Source organism: Dendrobium catenatum, unplaced genomic scaffold (genome assembly GCF_001605985.2).
Source record: "Dendrobium catenatum unplaced genomic scaffold, ASM160598v2 fragScaff_scaffold_743, whole genome shotgun sequence".
NCBI lineage: Eukaryota > Viridiplantae > Streptophyta > Magnoliopsida > Asparagales > Orchidaceae > Dendrobium > Dendrobium catenatum.
The window spans coordinates 2,025,047-2,049,921 of NW_021319205.1; the positions used below are offsets into that span (position 1 = coordinate 2,025,047).

At 36.4% G+C, this 24,875-nt stretch overlaps 3 protein-coding genes across 4 annotated transcripts in view; all 3 read right to left on the reverse strand.

The window, feature by feature from the left end:
- Nucleotides 1-5,969: 5,969 nt before the first annotated feature.
- LOC114580026 lies at nt 5,970-16,956 on the reverse strand. Its single transcript, XM_028696433.1, has 3 exons — nt 16,927-16,956; nt 16,837-16,852; nt 5,970-8,224 (listed from the first exon to the last, which is right to left on the reverse strand). Exons 1-3 carry the CDS (start codon nt 16,936-16,938, stop codon nt 6,219-6,221), a joined length of 2,034 nt encoding a protein of 677 aa, XP_028552266.1. The 5' UTR covers nt 16,939-16,956; the 3' UTR covers nt 5,970-6,218.
- Nucleotides 15,273-24,875, reverse strand: part of LOC110108600 (putative E3 ubiquitin-protein ligase RING1a) — a 52,507-nt gene continuing 42,904 nt past the window's right edge. The window contains exons 9-10 of one of the 2 annotated variants that reach the window (XM_020839302.2): nt 17,286-17,480; nt 15,273-15,576 (exon numbers count right to left, since the gene is read on the reverse strand). In XM_020839302.2, the coding sequence (XP_020694961.1) occupies nt 15,532-15,576; nt 17,286-17,480 (240 nt within the window). In that variant the 3' untranslated portion in view covers nt 15,273-15,531. Of the gene's footprint in view, nt 15,577-16,788; nt 17,025-17,285; nt 17,481-24,875 lie in introns of those variants that run through there. The other variant, XM_020839301.2, reaches the window with a different exon arrangement.
- Nucleotides 18,996-22,316, reverse strand: LOC110108599. The gene has a single exon (XM_020839297.2). It carries the CDS (start codon nt 21,845-21,847, stop codon nt 19,859-19,861), a length of 1,989 nt encoding a protein of 662 aa, XP_020694956.1. The 5' UTR covers nt 21,848-22,316; the 3' UTR covers nt 18,996-19,858.

Here is a 24,875-nt window from a genome sequence, read left to right on the forward strand (position 1 = left end):
TGCTCCATGTTGAGGATCAACATATAAGAAAATTATAATGTTCAAAAATAATTGATGATGAGCAAATGAAAATATAGATGATAAATTATTCAAGGTACTTTAAATTCATTTTAATATGAATATCTTTCAAAATTCTATAAGATATTTTTAGGAATAATCATAAATTATATATCTTAGTATTTAATTTATTAAAAAATGTTTATTTAAATTATTATCAAATAGAAAAAGATGTTACATGTAGACTGCATTAGCAATAACCATCTCATATGCGTAACTAGGCTAAAATATGTTTGCGAAGCAAAAAAATTGGGTAATCAAAATAATATTTCCCCCAGGAAAAAAAATCAAAATAATGGGAGCAGAAGAAAAAACAATTAACGTAGCTGAGATATGACAAAAATCCCGCAGAGGAGAAACCCGCCGCCGATAAGGCCGTGAGAAGAAGGCGGAAGCATCGGAAGGCAGAGAAAGCAGCGGAATCCCGCCTGCGAGAATCAGAGAAAGAGAAGACGGAAGAAGCGTCGGAGAAGGCTGAGAAAGCGTCGGAATCCCGCCTGCGAAAGGTAGTGAAGGAGAAGACGGCAGAACCATCGGAAAAGGCCGACATAGCACCGGAACCCGGCCGGCAACAAGCAGAGAAGGAGAAGACGTACGGCGGAAGCGTCGGAGAAGGAAGGGAAAGCACCCGAAGCACGCCGGAAATAAGCAGAGAAAGAGAAGAAGGCGGCAGCGTCGGAGAAGCCCAGGAAAGCACCGGAAGCCCGCCGGCAATAAGCAGAGAAAGAGAAGAAGGCTGAAGCGTCGGAGAAGGCCGGGTAAGCACCGGAAGGAAAGGAATCGAGGGCTGCAGATAAGTGTTGCCGGCTTCAAAGATGCCCACCGACGCCCCTTCTACCATGTGAGCTCCACGGAACAGGAGCCAGGCGGGCAGCAACGGTCAACCACCTGAGCTGCCCGCACTCCCCAAGACATGTTGACTTTCCTTGGCAAAGAAGGCATAAGATATATTCGGTCGTGTGCAATATGATAAAATATTTTTTATGTTTGTTTAATAAAAATGTATAAATTTTAAATTAATTTATTTATTAAAATATTTCATTTAATTAAATATTAGTTGAAAATCCGCATGGTTCATCACTTAATAGATTGAACCGTCGATTCAAGTCGGTTCAATCCGATTCATATCTAAAACAGTTTTAACAAAATTCTAAGCTGACTAGCAAACCGGTTCAAGGCTCAACCGGTTAAACCAGCCGGTCCGATTCGAATAATTTTTATGGTGACATTGAAATCATGAGATCTAATTTTTTTAATTAAAAAAAGTGGTGGGGGCAACAAAAGCATAAGAAAGAAGCATGAACCCAGTTGTAATAAAATCATGAAGATAACAAAATTAGAGATGAAACCTCCGTATACAAAAAGTTAAGCGAACGCCTTGCGCGCCTTTGACCTTGCCCCAATGCAAAGACTTATAGAACTTATAGTCTTTGGCTCAAGGCGTCAATGCAAAGACGCTTTTAGCCTTTGGCGCAAATGACTTCTTTCGCCTTGCCCCAATGCGAGGACGCTTCTAGCCTTCCACCAAAATGAATGCAACGCCATTTCTCCCCTAGGAAACATTTTAAAATTGTTTTAGCTCTCATTGGAATCATTTTAAAATAGTTTTAGGTTTTTTCAAAAAATTTGTAGGATTTTCTTAAAATTAATTTTCAAAAAAATAATAATAATCATGGCTAATAAACTGTCAATGATAATTCCAAAGAAACTTTGTTCATATTTATTGTTGCGTCCTGGAATATTCGCGGCGGTAGAGAAATATATAGTTTAACGTCTTAGCGTTGTACGAAGATCCAGCACACAATCAGATAAGTGAGAGGGTGTAGCGTTCATAAGAGACACCAAAGTTGATGCCGTATCATTTATAATCGTAACATGTTTTGGATTGTCCCGCGATAATTCATAATTCTTATGTAAACATACTGTAATATAGATAATTTATTGAGAATTTAGATTATGTTTGAGATGGTTGCAGCTGTCGATAAAGAAGTTGTGAAGTCGGTGTATAGAAAGTTGCATTTTGAAGTTGTTGTATATAAATCATTATATTTTATTTCGATAGTATAACTCTTAATATATTGTGTTGCAGCTATATGGGAACAAATTACCATAATGCCTTTATATATATTGAGATGAAAAATAATTGTATAAATGTAAAAAAAATAAATTAAATGTATATAATAACAAATAAAAATTTTAAATTAAATTTTTATCCACTTTATGAAATATTTTAGTCTCAATGATTCAGCATAATTCTAATTAAAATTTAAACCCCTTTTAAAACAATTTAATTTTTTTTCTCTAAATCAGGAAGCTGAATCGAAGGGCATAAATTTAAATGCAGACCCGTATTTGATCCTCAGCAGCTGCAAGCTCCATTCGCGTGCTTGAGTGACTGTAATGACGAACAAAAAAATGACAGGCTTACTTTCGGGGTTTTTGGCATGCTTTTCCCCCCATATGAAGCCCCTGTCTCTAGGCATTCACAAAGAGTCCGACCTCTCTCCAAGTTTTGGACCCTCTTCCCCAGTCGCTGATGTTCGCGAGGAAGCCTAGGAAATCCCTCCCTCCTCTGTGCTCTCTCCAATTTGAAGCCCAACCGAAGCCCCTTTTCTCCCATCCACTCTTCTGTTCACACACCCAAGAGGTGGAAGTTCACCCTTCTCCCGCTTCTATTGCCCAACCAAGCCAAAGAAGAAAATCGGACTACCTTCGCCGACCCCCGACGCCACCGCTAGCCCTAGTCGACACCGCACCAGTTTGCCCTAGCAGATCCTTCTCCCTCTTGCGAGCAGGTATATTCCTCTTCTTCTTCCACCTGTTCTTCTACTTCTTCCCCTTCTTCTCAATAATATATATTCAGAGGTGTTAGATCCGAATTGTGCCGCAAGGATTGCGTCGTGGCCACCTCCACCCATGTTACGGTAGATGTTGCGGCGTGGTCATGAGATGACATCGCTAATGAAGAGGGAGAATATCTCGCACAAATGGGGGCATTTACGACATTTTTCCTCTCAAAACCACGAGAAGCAGCGGATCACAGAAGGCAGTGAAAGGTCGCGGGAAGCAGCGAACGGGCTGCAAAAACTTTTCTACATCCGTTCTGCTGCAATGCCTCAAACGAGCATTTAATAAATTTTTATAAAGCAATGCAGCGGTGAAGCCATCCCAAACGGACCCTTAGCCACTCTCATTTTTTTGTGAGGTTTACATTTACTCTGCAGGACTATTTTATGACAGGATAGGGCGCAAAGGTTCTATAGAAATATTTTTATGTTATGACAAGATAAGGCCGACCTGTGACTCTATTCATTTTTTTCACATGGCGAACCCACGATTACTACATCAAGATCGTTATGCCCACTCTCAATAAAAACAAAAACAACCATTCGGATCGCTACACCAGCCCTTTCTCCGTTTCACAAAATCCCATTGGCGCCACTCAACATTCGTTCGCAACTCGGCAGGCTTCGACTACGTTTGGGACTGTTGATGTTGGTAAAGTAGGTTGTGAAATTATTGTATATGAAGTTGTTTTTTGAATTGATGTACATAATACACTGAAATTTCACTGCCTGGAGAGCAGCCGTAGCTAGGGTTCCGTGGTTTCCCTCCTCCTGCGCGTTCCGTTGAGGTTTCTCCCGTTGGTGGTGGTGGATCCCTCCCTTTTCTCTTCCTCTTTTCCTCCTCTACCAACCTCTTCTTCCTTCCCCGTTCCTTTCGCTCCCTCCTGTCCCTTGACGTGGGATAGAATCCTGGAGAACCCACCTAATGCTTGTGCATTTACTATCTCGACTTTACATACAGAGGAGGACATCTTTGATTTTCTAATTGATGACATTGCCAGAGCTGTTGAAGAGTGGAATCTCACTATGATTGGTTATTCTCTTGGTAAAAGACATTTTTATGAGACTTTACTTAACGTTGTGAGGAAACTTTGGAAACTCAAAGGTAATGTTAAGCTCATCTCCCTTAGCGATCGTTTTTTTTTTTCTTTTTCAGGTTCTCTTGCTCGGAGGATTTTGAAATGGTTTGGTCCCATGATACCTGGTTTATTTTCGGTAAACCCTTCATATTTCAAAAATGTTCTTCCCACTTCAGTCCCAAAAGAGAAGAATTTATGAGTGTCCCGATTTGGTTTAAGATTCACGATCTTCCCCTCTACTGTTGGACTCTGGTAGAGATTTCAAAAATTGCTACGAAATTTGGAATACCGCTTGTGGTAGACTCTCTAACTGCATCCAAATCCAGACTCACTTATGCTTGAGTCTGTGTTCAAGTTGATGCCTCTGCCACCTACACAGAAATTGTTCCTATCTCGGTGGAAGGAAAGCTCTTCAACCTTTGAATCCAATATGAATGGCGCCCGACTATTTGCTTCGTCTGTCAATCCCTAAATCACCATGTTAGCTCATGCCCAACCAACGCAACCCCTGTCACCATTGTTCCTCCGAAGAATCTCTGTGGTCGCAGCACTAGTCGTCGACCCATACAGCAATCCAAAACCATAGAGGTATCCTCCCTTAACCTAGCATTCCTTCTCAAATTACACATAATTATACCCCCTTAAATGCTTATCCCGGTGTCACTAATCTTCCCCGTCCCTCAGCTGTGATTCCTAATAGAGGTTCCGCTATTCCCGAGCAAATTCCAGTTACCCACACCACCACAGATAATCAACCCATTGCTATTGCCAACGACATTACCATCTCTACCTTTTTTTATTTTTTATTTTTTATTTATTTTTTTTATTATTATTACCATCTCTAATTAGTTTGACTTTTAGATAATAATCATAATTTTATTTAACTACTATTTTTTTATTACTTTCTTATTGTTCTAAAAAAAATTTATAATGAAAAGCTGATTTTTCAAACTAACAAGAAAAATTAATTTTCTCACATCAACTTCACAATCAACATTTAGAGAAAATACTTAACATTAATCATTGTTTAATAGGTTCAATCTTCTCGATCTATAAAGTCGTTTAGAAAGATTGACTATTTCATCTTTCTTTAAATATTTATGTGTATGACATTAAATTTTAAATGATATAAAAAATATTTTAAATATTATATTTAAACAAAACATTTTTTTTTCATATTTATATTTTTATATAATTAAATTATCAATTTTAATATGATGTACGTTCATACATATATATTTATTATAATTCTTGAGTATTATTTAATTGTTTGTAAGCTAATAGATGGATATAATAACAAGTAGGATTGATGGATGGATGCTATCAAATTTATGAGCAAATTTAAAAATTAACAAAATAAATTGAATGTTTCTGCACATAATGAAGATATCTATAGAATAATTACTTTGTTTAATTAATATAAATTAATTATATGTGTATACGGCATATTATATTAAATTTATGATGTGCTAAAATTATATTAAATTTAATATATTAATTTGTTAGTCTTTAATTTAATATGAATTTGTGTCGTTGCGTGATGTGTAACATTCTTTAATTTAATTATTCAATGGCTGAGAGGTATTTGGTATTATGATATATTAATTTAATATAATTAATATATTTGGTTTGAGGTTATGCCTACACTAGTTTGTTGTCCTAGCCTGCTCTAGCCCGAGGCTCTCTGTTTCCTTGCTTATATTTGGCCCAGCCTGGGGTGTAGAGTGTAAATGAGTCGAGTCAAAGAATGCTTAATGAGTCATTAGGATCATTCTAATGAGTGTTATGCCTTGATTAACATATAAATTATCTTAATGATTGTCCTAATTAACTTGATTAACTTGTAGATAACAATTATCAAGTATTAGACTAAATTACACATATTAGTTAACGGAAAGTTGCACCTAAGTGTATATTCAACGTACATCTTTCTTTACTTAATAATGACAAATACATATTTGTGTGAATGGATAAAAAAATAATATATAGATCTTTCCACCTTCACTAAATGAATAAGTGAATGTGTAACTTATGATCAAAAGATACAATAATATAACATATGACTACACAATATAGATTATCTTTTCATAAAAACACAGACAATTAAAAAGAACACCATACATACATTACTTTGGTTATTAAAAATTAAATATTTTCCATAGAACTTTTGATAGAACTATGATCAAATACATAGTTGTAGTTTGATCTTTAATAAAGGCTCCATGACTATCATAAGCTAATTTTCTCGAATATCAAGCAAAATATGAAACATATCATCTGTCTCCACAAGCTTGTTTAAAAGCCAAATAAAAGTGAGGAGCTTATCTCCACTACTCAACTGCTTCATATGTATGTTTGCCCTTGAATTTTTTGCCACTTGAATTATAAGCTCTGCCCACATCATAGTCAAGACTTTCCATCTCTCATCTTCCTCGATTTTAAGCATCAAATCAGCAAGTGCTCGTGCAATGGAAAATAAAGATCTATTATTATCGGTCCACACTATTGGAGTAGCCATTATCTTCCTGCACACCTCCTCGACTTTTGCATTTTGCATTGTGTAATTGCGAATGAACTTAACCATTTCATCAAATGCATGATAAAATAACATTGGGCTTGCTTGTACCGTAGTAGACATCATATCTGGTCGCATTAGCACCGTGTACATCATATAGTTTGACAAATACTTACAAGCTTTCATGATCTCTAGGCACTTTCTTACTCTTGATATGATTTCCTCTTCTTCTGTCTCTCTTTGATGAGGACATAAGATATGTACAGACTTTGGATTCCAATAAAAGCAGAGCTCAGTGGTGATGTGCCATATAAATACTTGTTGATCAAGTGACATCCCATCTAAAAGCTCAACAAATGCTGGGATAGCCCAATCCATTTTGTTGAATTTCAAAATTTTAGCATATCCTAGGACAACCTGATCATAACGGATTACTGTTAAACAATTTTTTACATCTGAAACAATAATCTTAATAATCTCCTCGTTTGCATGTGCTGGCTGCAACGTCTGCAATGTATAATTTTCATTTGTTATAGTTCTCCATCCTGAGTACAACTTTACCTCCTGCGCAAAGTCTAGCTTTTCTACAATCCAATTCATCATACTTTTATGAAGAGCTCTATTTGGCGCAGAAATATTGAGACAATTATTGAGTAAACTCAACTGTGGCATCTTTATCAACCAATGTCTTCTCTTATGCCACACATTTTGAATTCTAGCAATGCAATTAGCTAGCAACACGCTCCAGTTTCTTAATTTCTTAAAACTGAGTAGAGAAGAAACTATCCAATTCGAGAACATAAGCATAATAGTAGCCATGATATCGAGGCACATAGAGGTCACAAGAAGAATATAAGTGATTGTCACATTAAACTTGCCAAAATCATCCTTGGGCACTATATGAAAAAGCCAAAAAGCCAAGAAAATACAAATGGAGCATAGAACCCGAAGACCATACCCAACTATAGAGTGATTTATAATTGCCTTGGTGTAAAACTCATCATAAACATAACCAAGTGCCATACTCATCGCCCTCCAAACCTCCTTTGTTGGCATATCATTTATCAAATTTCTTGTTTTAGTATACAACTCCAAGTTTGGAGTAAGATTGATGAAGAAAGGCCTACAAGTAGAGTATAAATAGAAAGCTTGATTCAAAGGGTTCAAATCTTCTAGTGATAGTTTTTTATAAGAGGAGCTAATGGAGCTGCGAAAGCCATTAACACTAGCTTTGTAAAGTGAGTAAGAGCGCTCTAAATATTTAATGATTGCCACTAAAAATATCAAAAGGGTGGGGGCAAGTAAGCGTATGTTTGGAAGGGAACGAAAGAGGACATAAAAGGTAAAGATGAGCCCAAAGGGGAGGACGAGAAGATGGCGGGCCCAAAGCTCATTGTCTTCTATGGAGTAAGCTGTGATAGTGTCGGGGCCACCGAGGTGAAGGATGAGGAAGGGAGCCCAAAATGCGATAATAGCATTGGAGAATGAGAAATCATCCATGACATTGCATAGGTGGAAGAGAACAAAGTTGGCAAGCAAGTCGGCAATGAGGTAGCTACCCCATAAGATCATTTGCATCCATCTCAAAGCAAAAGTTTTTCTAAGATGGCCAAGAAAAAGGAGGACAATTTGGATGAAGATGCTGAGCAAAATGAATGCATGAACATCCCAATATATCCATAGATGTTTGTATTTCTCTGGGATATCCATTACTCCATGTTGATTCCCTGTTGATGATAAACATATAAGAAAATTATAATGTTCAAAATATAATTGATGATATGAGCAAATGACAATATAGATGATAAAATTATTCAAGAAACTTTGAATTCATTTTAATATGAATATTTTTCAAAATTTTATAAGATATTTTTAGAAATAATCACAACTTATATATCTTAGTATTTTTTTTTCTTAAAAACGTTTATTTAAATTACTATCAGATAGAAAAAGATTTTATATGTAGAGTACTGGATTAGCAATAATCATCTCATAAGCGTAACAAGGGCTAATAGGGGTCTTTTCAATTTATTGTTTGCGAAGGAAAAAATTGGGTAGTCAAAATAATGCGAATAGAAGAGAAAAAAATGATTAACGTAGCTGAGATCTGACAAAAAATCCAGGAGAGGAGAAACCCGCCGCCGTTAAGGCCGTAGAGGAGAAGAAGGCAGAAGCGTCGGAAGGCCGAGAAAGCAGCGGAATCCCGCCTGCGAGAAGCAGAAAAGGAGAAAGCGGCAGAGGCGTCGGAGAAGGCTGAGAAAGCGCCGGAATCCGGCCCGCCTGCGATAGGCAGTGAAGGAGAAGACGGCAGAACCATCGGAGAAGGACGAAATAGCACCGGAACCCCGCCGGCAACAAGAAGATAAGGAGAAGACGGAGGAATCGTCGGAGAAGGCCGGGAAAGCACCGGAAGCACGCCGGAAATAAGCAGAGAAAGAGAAGAAGTTGGAAGCGTCGGAGAAATCCGGGCAAGAACCGAAGCCCGCCGGCAATAAGCAGAGAAAGAGAAGAAGGCTGAAGCGTCGGAGAAGTAATCGAGGGCGGCGGATAAGCGCTCCCGGCTTCAAAGATGCCCAGCGACGCCCCTTCTCCTATGTGAGCTCGCTAAGCAGAGAATGGAGTTCGTGATTTGACATGTTGACTTGGGGATTTACATAAATTTATATGTTAATAGTTGTGATTTTTATTATGATAATTTTAACGGTGATATTCAAATCATGAGATCTAATTTTTTTAATTAAAAAATAATCAAGATTTAATTTTATGAAACATATTATAAATAAAATAAGTTAGAAGTTGTGTATATAATGAATTATAAAATTCAACAATTGAGTGGTGAGTGGTGATGGTCAATGCTGGAAGAAATTATTCTATGCGGACACCGAAAGTTATTTGGAGGCCAGTCAGAGTACGCCACATCACCTGGTACCCAGTGGTATCTAGCACCAGTGCCGAGTAGAAAAGTGACGTGACGAGCTCTGATTAACCTCCAAATGACGTCCGGTGTCAGCACTGAATAATTTATCCAGTGATAGAGGGTGATAATGGTGGATGGTAACAACATGTGATGGGGGCAACAAAAACATAATAAAGAAACATGAAACTGTTTGTAATAAAATCATGAAGATAACAAAATTAGTGATGAAAGCTTGAGGATTAGACTCTCACAATATCTATAACTATAAAGGAGAGTTAAAATTAATAACTTCGATCGACTTTGGTAATTAAGGTTTAAATTTATATATGTGCAAATCTAAACATTAATAAAAATAAATTAAATGATTGCTTCTATACATATAAAAGGGCTTATTATAAAAAAAAGTGAATAATCTATTTATATCTAGATAAAAGAGCAGAAACATAAAAAAAAAAAAAAAATGCATGAGTTATAGATTTCACCTCTTCCACTTGTGAGCGCTCTGAAAATAAGAAAGAATATTGCTAATAAACTGAAGCGAAGATAATGAAACTGTCAAATGATATTGGTCATATTTATAATTAAACCTCACTATACAAAAAGCTAAGCGGACGAAAATGCCGCCTTGCGCCTTTGACCTTGCCCCAATGCAAAGACGCTTATAGCCTTTGGCGCAAGGCGTCAATGCAAAAGACGCTTATAGCCTTCCACCAAAATGAATGCCCCAATCATTTTAAAATTGTTTTAGCGTCATTTCTAATTTCTTCCCATTGGAATCATTTTAAATTTGTTTTAAATTTTTTCAAAAATAATAATAATAATCATAGCTAATAAACTGTCAATGATAATTCCAAAGAAACTTTGTTCATGTTTATAATCGTAACATGTTTTGGCCAGATTGTCCTGCGATAATTCATAATTCTTATGTAAACATATCGTAATATAGATAATTTATTGAGAATTTAGATTATGTTTCAGATGTTTGCAGCTGTCGATAAAGAAGTTGTGAAGTTGGTGTATAGAAAGTTACATTTTGAAGTTGTTCTTTATTTGGACAGTATAACTGTCAAGCTGCTGTGCTTGAGTGACTGTAATGACGGATCAAAGGGCCTAAATTAAATTACATACCCGTATTTGATCCTCAGCAGCTGCATGCTCCATTCGCGTGCTTGAGTCATTGTAATGACGGACAAAAAATGTCAGGCTTCATTTCGGGGTTTTTGGCATGCTTTTCCGCCATACAAAGCCCCTATCTTCAGTCATTCGCAAAGAGTCCGACCTCTCTCCAAATTTCGGACCCTCTTCCCCAGTTGTTGATGTTCACGTGGAAGCCTAGGAAATTCCCCCCTCCTTCGTGCTCTCTCCAATTTGAAGCCCAACTGGAAGTAATGCAACAGTGAAGCCGTCCCAAATGGACCCTTAGTTGCTCTCATTTATGTGGATGTTTACATTTACTCAGGACTATGTTATGACATGATAGGGCGCAAAGGTTCTATAAAAAATCCTTTTATGTTATGACAAGGTAGGGGTGTCAATTCTTGACCCAACCTGAAATCCGACCCGGAAAAATTTGGGTTCGGGTTGACCCGTTTAGCAAACAGGTCGGGTTCAAGTTCAGATTTTTGACCCGTTTCAAAAAACGGGTCGGGTTCGAGTTGACCCGAAAACCCTAAATCATCCCGATAAGGACCCAAAAGTCGAACTTGGACTCCGCTGCCAGCTTGTCGCACGCCCGCGAGTCGCGAAACTGGACTCCGCCTGCAAGGATGCAGCCACATGGGCCACGACGCGCACTCGCTGTCGCTGACTCGCAGATCGACTCCGCCCGCATGGCGCAAGCCCTAAACTCGCAGACCCGCACGTCCGCACGGACCCGCTGCTGCACGCTGGCGACTCAGACTCCGCCGAGTCTGCCTGCGCTCGCAATGCCACACTCGCGGGTTATGTCAAATCGAATCCCCCTAGGATTGATTTTTCCTTGAATGGGAGGGGGTGAACGCCGCGTGTATCCCGAATCAAAGGTAAAGAAGGGTCTATCTTTAGACTGTTACTGCCTTTTTTAGGTTGAGATCAAGAACTTGCCCAATGAGTAGAAATCCAGCAGGGGACTGTCTGAAGTTTATTATTGATCGGAAGTATCTTTGTATTTGTTGGGATTTTCCTGAAGTATCATCTTGATATTGAAAGCATTGAGCTGAAGTTAGAAAGTTGACATGAGCAACCTTTTGAGGTTCGAGAAAAAAATTTGCCCCGTAGTCGGGAACCCGGTTCCTACAAACGGTGCCAAACTATTGCGTCTTGGAATATTTGTGGCGGTAGAGAAATATAAAATTTAACATCTTAACATTGTATGAAGATCCAGCACACAATCAGATAAGTGAGAGGGTGTAGCATTCATAAGAGACACAAGAGTTTTTACGTGAAAACACCTAAAAAAGAGGAAAAACCACAGGCCTGGCCCAATTTGAATGAATCAACTAGTATTTGCAGTCTATTATAAATAAGGCCCTTCCTTGGGAGAAGACCTTGACTTGATATCACAAACGTACATCATATAAAGCACATTACATGGTAGGAGTTGTAATAATCAACAAAGACATGTTTGTTTGGCCAGTATGACCATAGTTTATAAGACATCTGCAGGAGACTGGGGTCAGAAAGACTGTTGTCTGTTAATGAAGGTCAGAATGACCATAATAGGTGACGGAGGTCAGTAGGACCGTAGTCGGCAGGAGACCGGGGTTAGAAAGATCATTGTCTATTGATGGAGGTTGAAATGACCATAGTGGGCAACGAAGGTCGAAAGGACCGTAGTCGGTAGGACACCCAGGTCAGAAAGACCGATGTCTAGTGATGGAGGTCGGATGGACCATAGTAGATGATGGAGGTCGGAAGGACCGTAGTCGGTAGGAGACCAGGGTCAGAAAGATAGTTGTTTATTGATGGAGGTCGGCAATATTCTGGGAGAACTCTGGGCATCAAGTGGTGACCTTGTGGAGCTCAAAGCCTTAAATAGTAGCCCGACGAAAGTCCGGGCCTCAGGTGATGTTTTGGTGGAACATAGGGCCTCAAGTGGAGGTACGGCAGAAGTCTGGGCCTCAGGTGGTGGTCCCGCAGAAGTCTGGGTCTCAAGTGGTGATCCGGCGGAGCAACGGCGTCAGGCGGTGGTCTGGCGGAGGTGAAGGCCTCCAGTGGTGGTCCGGCGGAGCAACGGCATCAGTGGGTGGTCTGGCGGAGGTGAAGGCCTCCAGTGGTGGTCCGGCGGAGCAACGGCGTCAGGCAGTGGTCCGGTGGAGGTGATAGCCTCCAGTAGTGGTCTGGCGAAGCAACGACGTCAAGCGATGGTCTGGTGTAGGTGTGGGCCTCAAGTGGTGGCCTGGTGGAAGTCCCAAAAAAGCTGAGTGATAAAATCATCTAATAAAGGAAGGAACGCACGCACGCAGCACCTTCCTATTTAGGCTTGTTTGTTTGAGCGTTTGTTTGCCTTCCCCGTTTTCGAAATCGGATGATTTTTTTTTTTTTTTTGGTTCGTCAAATCACGTTCCCAATAACTCCTTTTTTTTATTTTTCTGCAGTTTTGAGAAAGCTTTTTATATGTGCTTCTCCTTTAGAAAATTCCATTTTCTAAACTAATGTTTTTTAAAATGGGCTTGCAAGAAGGTGAGCAAATGGGTGTGGTTACTTTGGCTAAGGAATTGGCTGTGAATAAGAATGCTTCTATTATTAGTGTGCCTAACCATGATAAGATTTCTTTTGATCCTATTGCCAATGAAAAGGATAATATTGTTCATGATTCTTCTTCTAATCTTGTTCCTTCTTTAAATCCGAGGATTATTCAGGATGATGGTTGCTCTAGTAGGGATCCCGATCCTTTAGAGCATGATAAGTGGCAGGATGCTATTCTTGTGAATAGCTCAGATAATCTTGTTGTTGTCCTGGATCTTGGGGATATTGAATCCTCCAAAGCTAATGATATTATTAATCTTATCATAATTATTTAACAGTCTATTTTATGATCAATAATTATTCTCCATTAATTCATTCTTTATAAGTAAGTGATGCGCATAAGTTGCTCAACAAAATCTTAAAACAGAAAGCGTCACTTCCATCCAAAGTTTCTTCGGTTCCTTTTGCCCTGACCCTTATGCTTTTGAATTTTAAATTAAGAAGAAAATTATTAAAAGAAACAGAAGCTGTTTCCCACTACTCGAAGCAAAAGACCCATTCTTAGATATTTAGTACTTAGTATATAAATGAATATTAAATCACTTAATATTAAGTTCTGTCATAAATGTTTTACCAAGGACAAAACACACTCACTTAATCACTTATTATAAAGCGATTGAGTATGAACCATTATAGCCAAGAGAATTGAAGATTATTCCAGCATGAATAAAAACTTAAGCAGAATTAGACAAGTATCAATCCAATATGACATGTATATACTAGTACATGCTCATGTAGGTATTTCACAAGTACCTCGAAAGTTCCATTAGGAGAACTCATCCAAAGCAATCATTTTACCTATTTAAGGCACTCGCCTGCAAGAGATATGATTCATCTAAATTGAGGAGTTATCCCAGGCAAGCACAAGAGGGGCACGCCTCCTAAGGCCACTCTCTATCAGAAGAGCCATTCAAGCACCATTGACCTCCCTCGATAAGTGGGCACCGCAGGGTTCCATAACTACAATTGCCTTGACTCAACACCCAAGGGTCTCACGCTTCATGCTTAGAGGTCAAAGTAAAGTCTTCAAAGAGGATATTCATCAGCCAATTCGCAAGTGCTTAGAGTCTGCTAAAGAACTCACAAGCTCTCTTAAAGATGAATCAGGAATTATGTGAGCCACTCTGAAGTTTTATTGTTTCATTGTAAAATAAGATTCTCAAATAAATATCATGTTGAGTAGATATTAACTATAACAATTTCAAAAAAAGAATAATGCATAAAAAAATTATTCAATAATAAAATTTTATTTTCAAATCAGAAGATTCTCTCAAAATTTTATTGGCATCAATAAAAATTGCTTTCCAACACAGGATCTACATTATATCTTAGAACTCAAATCATGTTCAATTTCACTCGAACTTAATTGAAGGGAAAAAACGAAAATTTCAACAAAATAATATTTGGATTAAAAGCCCTAAACATGAACAGATAAAGAAATTTATAATACTAACAATATTCTTTGATATCATTCAAACCTCTGTTTATGATAATCTTATTTTATTTTATTATTATTTCAAAATATATACTTATGATCATTATTACTAATCTTATTATAATTACTTCAAAAAATAATTCGCTGTTCATTCTTTAAAAATAAAAATTGGCACTTTTCATAAAGTTACTTCTCTTTTTCCTATGATCATTTAAAATAAATTTTATCTACTAAAGTAAATAGGGAATATAATACTTTATTACTTGGAATGAAAATTTTAATCTGGATTACTTTTCAAATTATTATTTTTTTTTTTTGGAAAACTTTTCAAATTATTAGTTATTGACACACAAAAATACGGATCATATCATTGATATTTATTCTGAATTTTAATATGTTTTTTCTTATGTTGCGAATTTATTAAAAACATTTTTCAACTCCCACAAAACGACAGAAATATTCCACAATCTATGATATGATCATTTTTATTTCTCTTCGGATCCATTTGAGATCACTTTCTAGCTGCTTTATTTTTCAAACAATAATTATAATTTTTCTTTATCACTTTCTTACTACTATTTAAAAAAAGATAGAAAACTATTTTTTTATAACCAGAAAAATTAAAGCTTTGTTTGGGACGATATTTTTCCTGCTTTTTAAAACAACTTTTTAGTACAAAAATTCTAATTCAAAAAAATTTTGAACTAATAATTTGCTTTATAAACCATTAAAATAACTATCTCAAACAAAATCCAAAACTGCAACAAACGAGAAAGTTAGGACATTTTTCCATTGATAGTGTTGAGATCATACCATGCGATTTACAAAGAATTTGTTGATTTCATCTGAACGAGCTCAATTGAACATTCTCTCGATATTCCATTTTGCATTTATACAACAAAGCATACAGCTCAATAGACTCAGCTGCAAAGATGTCCAGCTGACAATAATTATCTTCAACTGGCTTTCTCTCTATCGGCATTAGCGCAGTACACTAATTCCTGAAAACAAATTATCCATCAAATCAATAAATGAAAAGTACAATTTATACTAAACAACCTAAGTCTATATAGATAGGACGTAGGCTTCATTTGGGACAGCTTCCTTCTCGCTTTTTAAAACAATTTTTTCGTATAAAATTTTTTTAATTTAAAATTTTTATGCTAGAAAGCCAGTCTTAAAAAGTAGTACGAAAACTGTCCCAAACGAAGCCGTAGTCACATTAGTTGGTGCTTATGTTTCATAAATTGAACTTTCTTACCAGATCACCTCGATTAGAGCTGTAAGAAGCTAGCAATCCAACGAGTGAGTCTTCTGGATCCAATATCTGGAATTCTTCAGAGGAGTCAGATTGGACCTTCTCAACTTGGTTAGACGGCTCCACAGAATCATTTTGACGCCTTTTAACAAATGTTTGAATGGCGATGAACTGCGCGCAAAATTGCATATATATATATATAGTATATAATTTGATTAAATGAATAGTTTTCTTAAGCTTGAAAATTGAAGGCGATTATCAAAAGGTTTGGAAGTATTATTCACTTGGAGTATATGTCTAATGGATATGGTTGGTGGGTTTCAAGTACCACAGAACGACTGAAATATTCCACAATCTATGGAATGATCTTTTCCATTTCTCTTCAGATCTGTTTGAGTTAACTTTCTAGCTGCTTTATTTTTCAAATAATAATTGTAATTTTGCTTTATCACTTTTTACTATTTAAAAAAAAAATTGATAGAAAACCATTTTTTATGACCAGAAGCTTCATTTGAGATGATTTTTTTACTACTTTTAAAACAATTTTTTAGTACAAACATTTCTAATTCTAAAAATATTTTAACTAAAAATTTGCTTTATGAATCATTAAAATAGCTATCTCGAACAAAATCTAAAATGTTTTCAACTTCAAAATCAACCTCATAAATCATTGGTCGTCCCAACCGACTCCTATATTTCATAATGGGTAATAAAGCTTGATATGTTACAATTTTTAATAGATTCATCAACACAAAAAAAAATAAGTTATTAAAAAACTATCCCAAACAAAACCGTTACAATTTCCATTCAGCTTTCTCAAAAACAACTTTACAAAACAATTTTAAAAAAAAAATTGCATAAAAATTATGCAATTTTTTCATCGAAATAGACATTGGTGTTTCTAATCATTTTTCCTGCCATAAAAACAGTTAAAAAAAAAAAAAAAAACTGCAACAAACGAGAAAGTTAGGACATTTTTCCATTGATAGTGTTGAGATCATACCATGCGATTTACAAAGAATTTGTTGATGTAATCTGAACGAGCTTAATTGAACATTCTCTCGATATTCCATTTTGCATTTATACAACAAAGCACATAGCTCATTAGACTCAGCTGCAAAGATGTCCAGCTGACAATAATTATCTTCAACTAGCTTTCTCTCTATCGGCATTAGCACAGTACACTAATTCCTGAAAACAAATTATCCTTCAGATCAATAAATGAATAGTACAATTTATATTAAACAACCTAAGTCTACATAGATAGGACGTAGTCTTCATTTGGGACAGCTTCCTTCTTGCTTTTTAAAACAGTTTTTGCATACAAAAATTTCTTGAATTTAAAATTTTTATGCTAGAAAGTCAGTCTTAAAAAGTAGTACGAAAACTGTCCCAAACGAAGCCGTAGTCACATTAGTTGGTGCTTATGTTTCATAAATTGAACTTTCTTACCAGATCACCTCGATTAGAGCTGTAAGAAGCTAGCAATCCAACGAGTGATTCTTCTGGATCCAATATCTGGAATTCTTCAGAGGAGTCAGATTGGACCTTCTCAACTTGGTTAGACGGCTCCACAGAATCATATTGACGCCTTTTAACAAATACTGCAACCCCTTCAACTTGCACAGATGTTTGAATGGCGATGAACTGCAAAATTGCATGTATATAGTACATAATTTGATTAAATGATTAGTTTTCTTAAGCTTGAAAATTGAAGGCGATTATCAAAAGGTTTGGAAGTATTATTCACTTTGAGTATATGTCTAATGGATATGGTTGGTGGGCAGCAGATATATGGACTTTCCAAATGCAAGCTTTGTTCATTCAAAGGAATCAGCTTCAGATGTATTTCATACTGTCAACAAGAGCGAAACATAGTATTAAGTTGAGGGATTTTGAAATACAGAATATTATCAAATTACTCGATCTAGTTGTTTGGTGAATACCTTATCTTCATTTTCCTCCAAATTACGCAGGTATTCCATCAACCTGGCTAATCGAGCCGCCTTCAAAAATCTTCCATTAGAACCACTGCTGTTACCATGCCGAGTTTGGCTTCGAGCGCCACCTTTACCCCATGAAAGCTCTCTGTTTCCGGCTCGCAACGGGGAAGTGCGCATGGTTTCTCGATTCATTTCCAAGTCATAATTTTCTCCATAACCAAGATCGACATTGCCGGCGATTCTGACTGGTGAAGACCTGGGAGCAGCCATTAGCCTGCACCTCTTCGGCCTTCTATCAGGAGAAGCCTCTTCTGCAGAGGATGAATCCTTGCCAGCATCATTGCCATTAGCATATTCATCATCATCGTCATCGGATACCACAGGCGAAGCATTTCGAGTAGTAGCTTTATCACTACCACAGAAATAACAGTTTTGTCTTTGTCCGGTTCAGTAGCTACAATCAGATTTTCTCATGAAAGTTTCAGCGGCAGATTTAGATATTGACCTTCGCTTCCGGGGTGCTTCTGGTTGTCGCCGAAATGTCTCAGCTATGGAATCTTGTATCAGTTTACATTGAACCATGTTAGTTTACTAGAAAATGAACACAGTATTCCGAGGCAATATAATTATAAAAATTGTTTATATCTGGTATAAAGCTGGAATCAGGGCATTCAAGTTGGGATCATGGAGGGGGAGGTTCATTAATCAAGTAAAAAGAAAATACAAGTAAAGGAAGCAATTAAACTCCAACAAAAATTGGAGCTACCTAACCATGAGCCGAAAAGCACTCCTATTAGAGTATAGAAAAGATCAAAAACATAACTAATCTATGAAATAGAACATTGCCAAAGAAACATAAAGCAATAGGTAATAGCTCACAAAAAAACCAGGACTCCGATTATAAGTAAGAAGATGGAAAAATCAGTTCATATTTGTGTTGTGCAAGCAATTGCAACGGAAATAAAATTCACACAACATAAACACAATAAACACAGCGATTTACGTGGTTCGACGAAGATGCCTACATTCTTGGGAGGGGATGATGATTTCACTATATTGGAGAACAATAGGGAATTACAATGAGCTCTCTCTCTTCCTCTCATCTCTTACATTCAACAACAGCTCCCATGGCACTATTTATAAATTTGAGCCAAAGTAAATTTAAAAAAAAAAACTCCCTAGTCTAATCCTAATTAAATCCCTAATTAATGCATCAATCAAATCTCAAATCAAATGAACATAATGAGAGAAAATGTATTCCTTAACCAATTACAATAATGAGCAATTAAAAGCTTTTCAAATAAAAGCTTATTTTAATTTGAAAATAATTCCAAATCAACAATTAGGCTTGCCATACACTCCCCAAGTTGCCCGTAGACCTTTCAAGGGGATTTACATGGGAAACAGGGAAATCATCATCATCCAGGGCTTGCAAAGTCCCTCCGAGCCATATTTGAGAAAAAACAGTAGGCATCGTGATGGAATCCCACAAAGCAGGCATCGAAAAGCTTCCAACCTGAACCAGTAAAATAACAGTTCCCAAAAGCATCAACTTATTTCACCAATAAATAATGTGAATTTCTGTACTACAGTATAACCAGATTACAGCAATTCTAATGAGTGTTATGGCTTCAATAACATGTAGATTATCTTAATGATTGTCATGACTTGATTAACTTGTAGATAACAATTAGCAAATATTAGACTACACTATACATATTTGTTATTATTAAATCAAAATGGAGAGTTTCACATAAGTGTATATTCAACATCTTTCTCTACTTAATAATGACAAATAAATAATGGTGTGAAGGGATAAAAAATAATATGTAGATCTTTCTCCCCTCACTAAATGAATAACTGAATATGTAAGTTATGATCAAAAGATACAATAATACAACATATGACTACACAATATAAATTATCTTTTTAAAAAACCATACAAACAATTAAAAATAACACCATACATATGTTGCTTTGGTTCTTAAAAATTAAATATTTGCCATAGAACTTTTGATAGACCTATGATCTACTACATAGGTGAAGTTTGATCTTTAATAAAAGCTCTTTGACTATCATAAGCTAATTTCCTGGAATATCAAGTATAATATGAAACATATCATCTGTCTCCACAAGCTTGTTTAAAAGCCAAATAAAAGTGAGGAGCTTATCTCCACTACTCAACTGCTTCATATGCATGTTTGCCCTTGAATTTTTTGCCACTTGAATTATAAGCTCAGCCCACGTCATAGTCAAGACTTTCCATCTCTCAGCTTCCTCGATTTTAAGCATCAAATCAGCAAGTGCTCGTGCAATCGCAAATAAAGATCTATTATTTTCGGTCCACACTATTGGAGTAGTCATTATCTTTCTGCACACCTCCTCGACTTTTGCATTTTGCATTGTGTAATTGCGAATGAACCTAACCATTTCATCAAATGCATGATAAAATAACATTGGGCTTGCTTGTACCGTAGTAGACATCATCTCTGGTCGCATTAGCACCGTATACATCATATAGTTTGACAAGTACTTACAAGCTTTCATGATCTCTAGGCACTTTCTTACTCTTGATATGCTTTCCTCTTCTTCTATCTCTCTCTGATGAGGACATAAGGGATGTAAAGACTTTGGATTCCAATGAAAGCAGAGATCAGCGGTGATGTGCCATATAAAGACTTGTTGATCAAGTGACATCCCATCTAAAAGCTCAACAAATGTTGGGATAGCCCAATCCAGTTTGTTGAATTTCAAAATTTTAGCATATCCTGGGACAACCTGATCATAATGGATTACTGTTAAACAATTTTTTACATATGAAACAATAATCTTAATAATCTCCTCGTTTGCATATGCTGGCTTCAACATTTGCAATGTATAACTTTCATTTACTATAGTTCTCCATCCTGGATACAACTTTGCCTCCTGCGCAAAGCATAGCTTTTTTACAATCCAATTCATCATATTTTTATGAAGAACTCCATTTGGCGCAGAAATATCAAGACAATTATTGAGTAAACTCAACTGTGGCATCTTTATCAACCAATGGCTTCTCTTATGCCACGCATTTTGAATTCTAACAATGCAATTAGCAAGCAACACACTCCAGTTTCTTAATTTCTTAAAACTGAGTAGAGAAGAAACCATCCAATTCGAGAACATAAGCATAATAGTAGCCGTGATATCGAGGCACACAGATGTCACAAGAAGAATATAAGTGATGATCACATTAAACTTGCCAAAATCATCCTTGGGCACTATATGAAAAAGCCAAAAAGCCAAGAAAATACAAATGGAGCATAGAACCCGAAGACCATACCCAACTATAGAGTGATTTATAATTGCCTTGGTATAAAACTCATCATAAACATAATCAAGTACCATACTCATCGCCCTCCAAACCTCCTTTGTTGGCATATCATTTATCATATTTCTTGTTTTAGTATACAACTCCAAGTGTGGAGTAAGATTGATGAAGAAAGGCCTACAAGTAGAGTATAAATAAAAAGGTTGATTCGAAGGGTTCAAATCTTCTAGTGATAGTTTTCTATAAGAGGAGCTAATAGAGCTGCGAAAGCCATTAACACTAGATTTGTAAAGTGAGTAAGAGCGCTCTAAATATTTAATGATTGCCACTAAAAGTATCAAAAGGGTGGGGGCAAGTAAGCACATGTTTGGAAGGGAACGAAAGAGGACATAAAAGGTAAAGATGAGCCCAAAGGCGAGGACGAGAAGATGGCGGGCCCAAAGCTCATTGTCTTCTATGGAGTAAGCTGTGATAGTGTCGGGGCCACCGAGGTGGAGGATGAGGAAGGGAGCCCAAAATGCAATAATATCATTGGAGAATGAGAAATCATCCATGACATTGCATAAGTGGAAGAGAACAAAGTTGGCAAGCAAGTCGGCAATGAGGTAGCTACCCCATAAGATCGTTTGCATCCATCTCAAAGCAAAAGTTTTTCTAAGATGGCCAAGAAAAAGGAGGACAATTTGGATGAAGATGCTGAGCAAAATGAAGGCATGAACATCCCAATATATCCATATATGTTTGTATTTCTCTGGGATATCCATTACTCCCTGTTGATTCCCTGTTGATGATAAAATTATAAGAAAGTTATAACGTTTAAAAATAATTGATGATATGAGCAAATGACAATATAGATGATAAAATTATTCAAGATACTTTGAATTCATTTTAATATGAATATTTTTCAAAAATTTATAAGATATTTTTAGGAATAATCATAACTTATATAGCTTAGTATTTTTTTTTTCTTAAAAACGTTTATTTAAATTACTATCAAATAGAAAAAGATTTTACATGTAGAGTAGTACTGGATTAGCAATAATCATCTCATAAGCTAACAAGGGCTAATAGGGGTCTTTTCAATTTATTGTTTGCGAAGGAAAAAATTGGGTAGTCAAAATAATGCGAATAGAAGAGAAAAAAATCGATTAACGTAGCTGAGATCTGACAAAAAATCCAGGAGAGGAGAAACCCGCCGCCGTTAAGGCCGTAGAGGAGAAGAAGGCAGAAGCATCGGAAATGCAAATATATATAAATATAAATGAATTAAATAGTATCCATCTAAATCATCAATTTTTAATATCAAAAAAAAAAATTTTGGATATAAATGAATTAAGTATTATGTATAAAAATCCTCAATTTATATATATATATATATATATCATTTTTCTCATTTTTAATCTTTATTGAAAGCTAATTGATAGTTTTTATAGTGAAAATATGTGATTGTTAAAATTGTGTGTGCTATTTTCTTTTATAATTTTTTTTTTTTTAAAAAAAAAGTTTTTTCAAAGATTATTTTTATGCGTCGCATTACTAATAAAAAAGATAAAAAATGAAGGAAGCATGGAACCAATCGTAATAAAATTGGTGATAAAAGCCTGAGAGCAAAATCAAGTTATAAACAATAATAAAATAAAAAATTGGATTAGATATTGAGAACTCACTCAGTGACCTATTGAGAGCAGAGCGCTTTGAGAAGGGCCAAATTAATAGCTGAACTAAAGAGATGATCATTTTGCATATTTATAAGGTTTGAATATCGAAGAGGAATGTCAAGATTTTGTTGGTGCGCCAAAAGTCTGCATTAACTTCGGTTACACATTCCTAGAAGCTTCCCCTTCCCGCTTGAGAAAACTAATAAAAAATACATTTGTCTTAACTTAGTTTCCTGACCTTCCAAGTAGTTAGCCTTCATTATATTTTTAAATTATAAATTAAAGACATATATTTTTTAGAGATATTATTTTTTAATTGGAGACTTTGAGGCTTGAAAATAGATACATTTTTAAGAAAATTCGTTAAATCATATGTGGGTTTTAATGCAAGTATGTTAATAAAAAAACTTTCAAGATTAATTTTGTGCTTATCATAATTCGGATATCAATAAATTAACTATACTCTTTCATGTGATATGAATACTCTAATGCTTATCAACTTCGTTATCTATCATCGCCAATTATGCTAACACACGCCGTCTGTTATATGATTAATGATAAACACAACAGATAAGTACTCATGCATATAGAAAAGTCGGCTTACATATCTTTCGTTCTCCACTTTCTCTGCCACAGACAGAGCAGCTTTTACAGATTTTTCATCACAGCCATTTGTTCCCTGTCAAGAGGATCATCACCATTGGTTTTGTAACCGCTTGCAGTATAAGTATAGTATATTGTATCTGCTTCACTGCATGAAGATGAAATGAGAACTTTGTGTTCATTACTTCTTCATCTCCTCTAATGCATACTTTTCTCTTAATCCCACGCTTTTCTTTGCCTCTTTAGTTTTGCTGCTTTGCTGGTATCAAGCCGCAGGTCAATCGGAAGATCAAAAGTTTTCATGGTATCAGAGCACTAGGTGTTACTCTCTGATGGCTGATTCATCCACAACAACTCCGATGGAAACGTCCAGCACCAGTTCACCGATTTCAGAAATATATATTCCACCGCAGCTAAAGTTTTTTATGTCTAATGTGAAGACAATGGCTAATGTTCAACTGACCACTGAAAATCATCTCATATGGAAGGCGCAGATGCTCAAACTGTTCACAGCGAACGGTTTTGAAGTACATCTTACCGGAGCTACAGTCAAGCCGGCGCAATACCTGACCTCATCCATCGGTGTATCTTCGATCAACCCATCCTATACAACCTGGATGCTGGTCGATCAGCATCTATCCTCTGCTATCTATTCCACTGTCTCACCATCTCTCTTACCTTATATACTTAATATCGATTCTGCTCACGAGATTTGGTTGACACTTGAGCGCAGGCTGCAGTCGTCGAACAGATCCCGCATTCTCCAGCTCAAAGGAGAATTGCATCAGCTGAAACTTGGTGATAAAACTATGTTCCAATATCTCACAGATATTAAGAACAAAATAGATGCCATAACCGCTGCTGGATCATCTGTTGAAGAAAATGATATTATGCATTATACGCTGAACGGATTGCCTGCATCGTATCAGTCTTTTAAGACTTCAATACGTACTCAGCTAAATCCCATTCCCATCGACGACTTTTACGCCCTGCTTTGTAGTGAAGAACTACACATCCATGCGGACACAAGCCGAGATTCCATAACATCATCTGACCCAAACTTTGCTCTTACCGCCACCAGAGGATCCTCCCGTGGTCGAGCCTTTTATAAAAACAGGGGACGGGGTTCCCCTTCTAATCAAGGCACACCAGGTCGTGGATATGTTGGACATGTTACGTCTGCTCCCTTTAACTCGGCATCTGCTCGAGGTGGTAGACGACCTCGCCCGAACATTAAATGTCAGATTTGCGGGAAACCAGGCCATTCAGCTATCAATTGCTGGTATCGCCACGACACAACTTATTCTTCAGCACCGCAAGCATATATCGCAACAGATGCACCGCAACAAGCAGAACGGTTTTTGGATTCAGGAGCAACTGTTTTGATTAAAAAAATATTTATAAATATAGTTTTTGAAAATATATTAATTTTCTTTGGGAAATATTTAATTTTGAATTTTGAAATTGAACACGTCATTATAAACAATATATCGTCTCGAAAGGCGATCATATCGTTCCCTAATGGGTTCAG

Bases quoted from the DNA above. Each gene is read 5' to 3' on its own strand.
- LOC110108599 (XM_020839297.2), bottom strand. From the start codon at position 21,847: ATGGATATCCCAGAGAAATACAAACATATATGGATATATTGGGATGTT.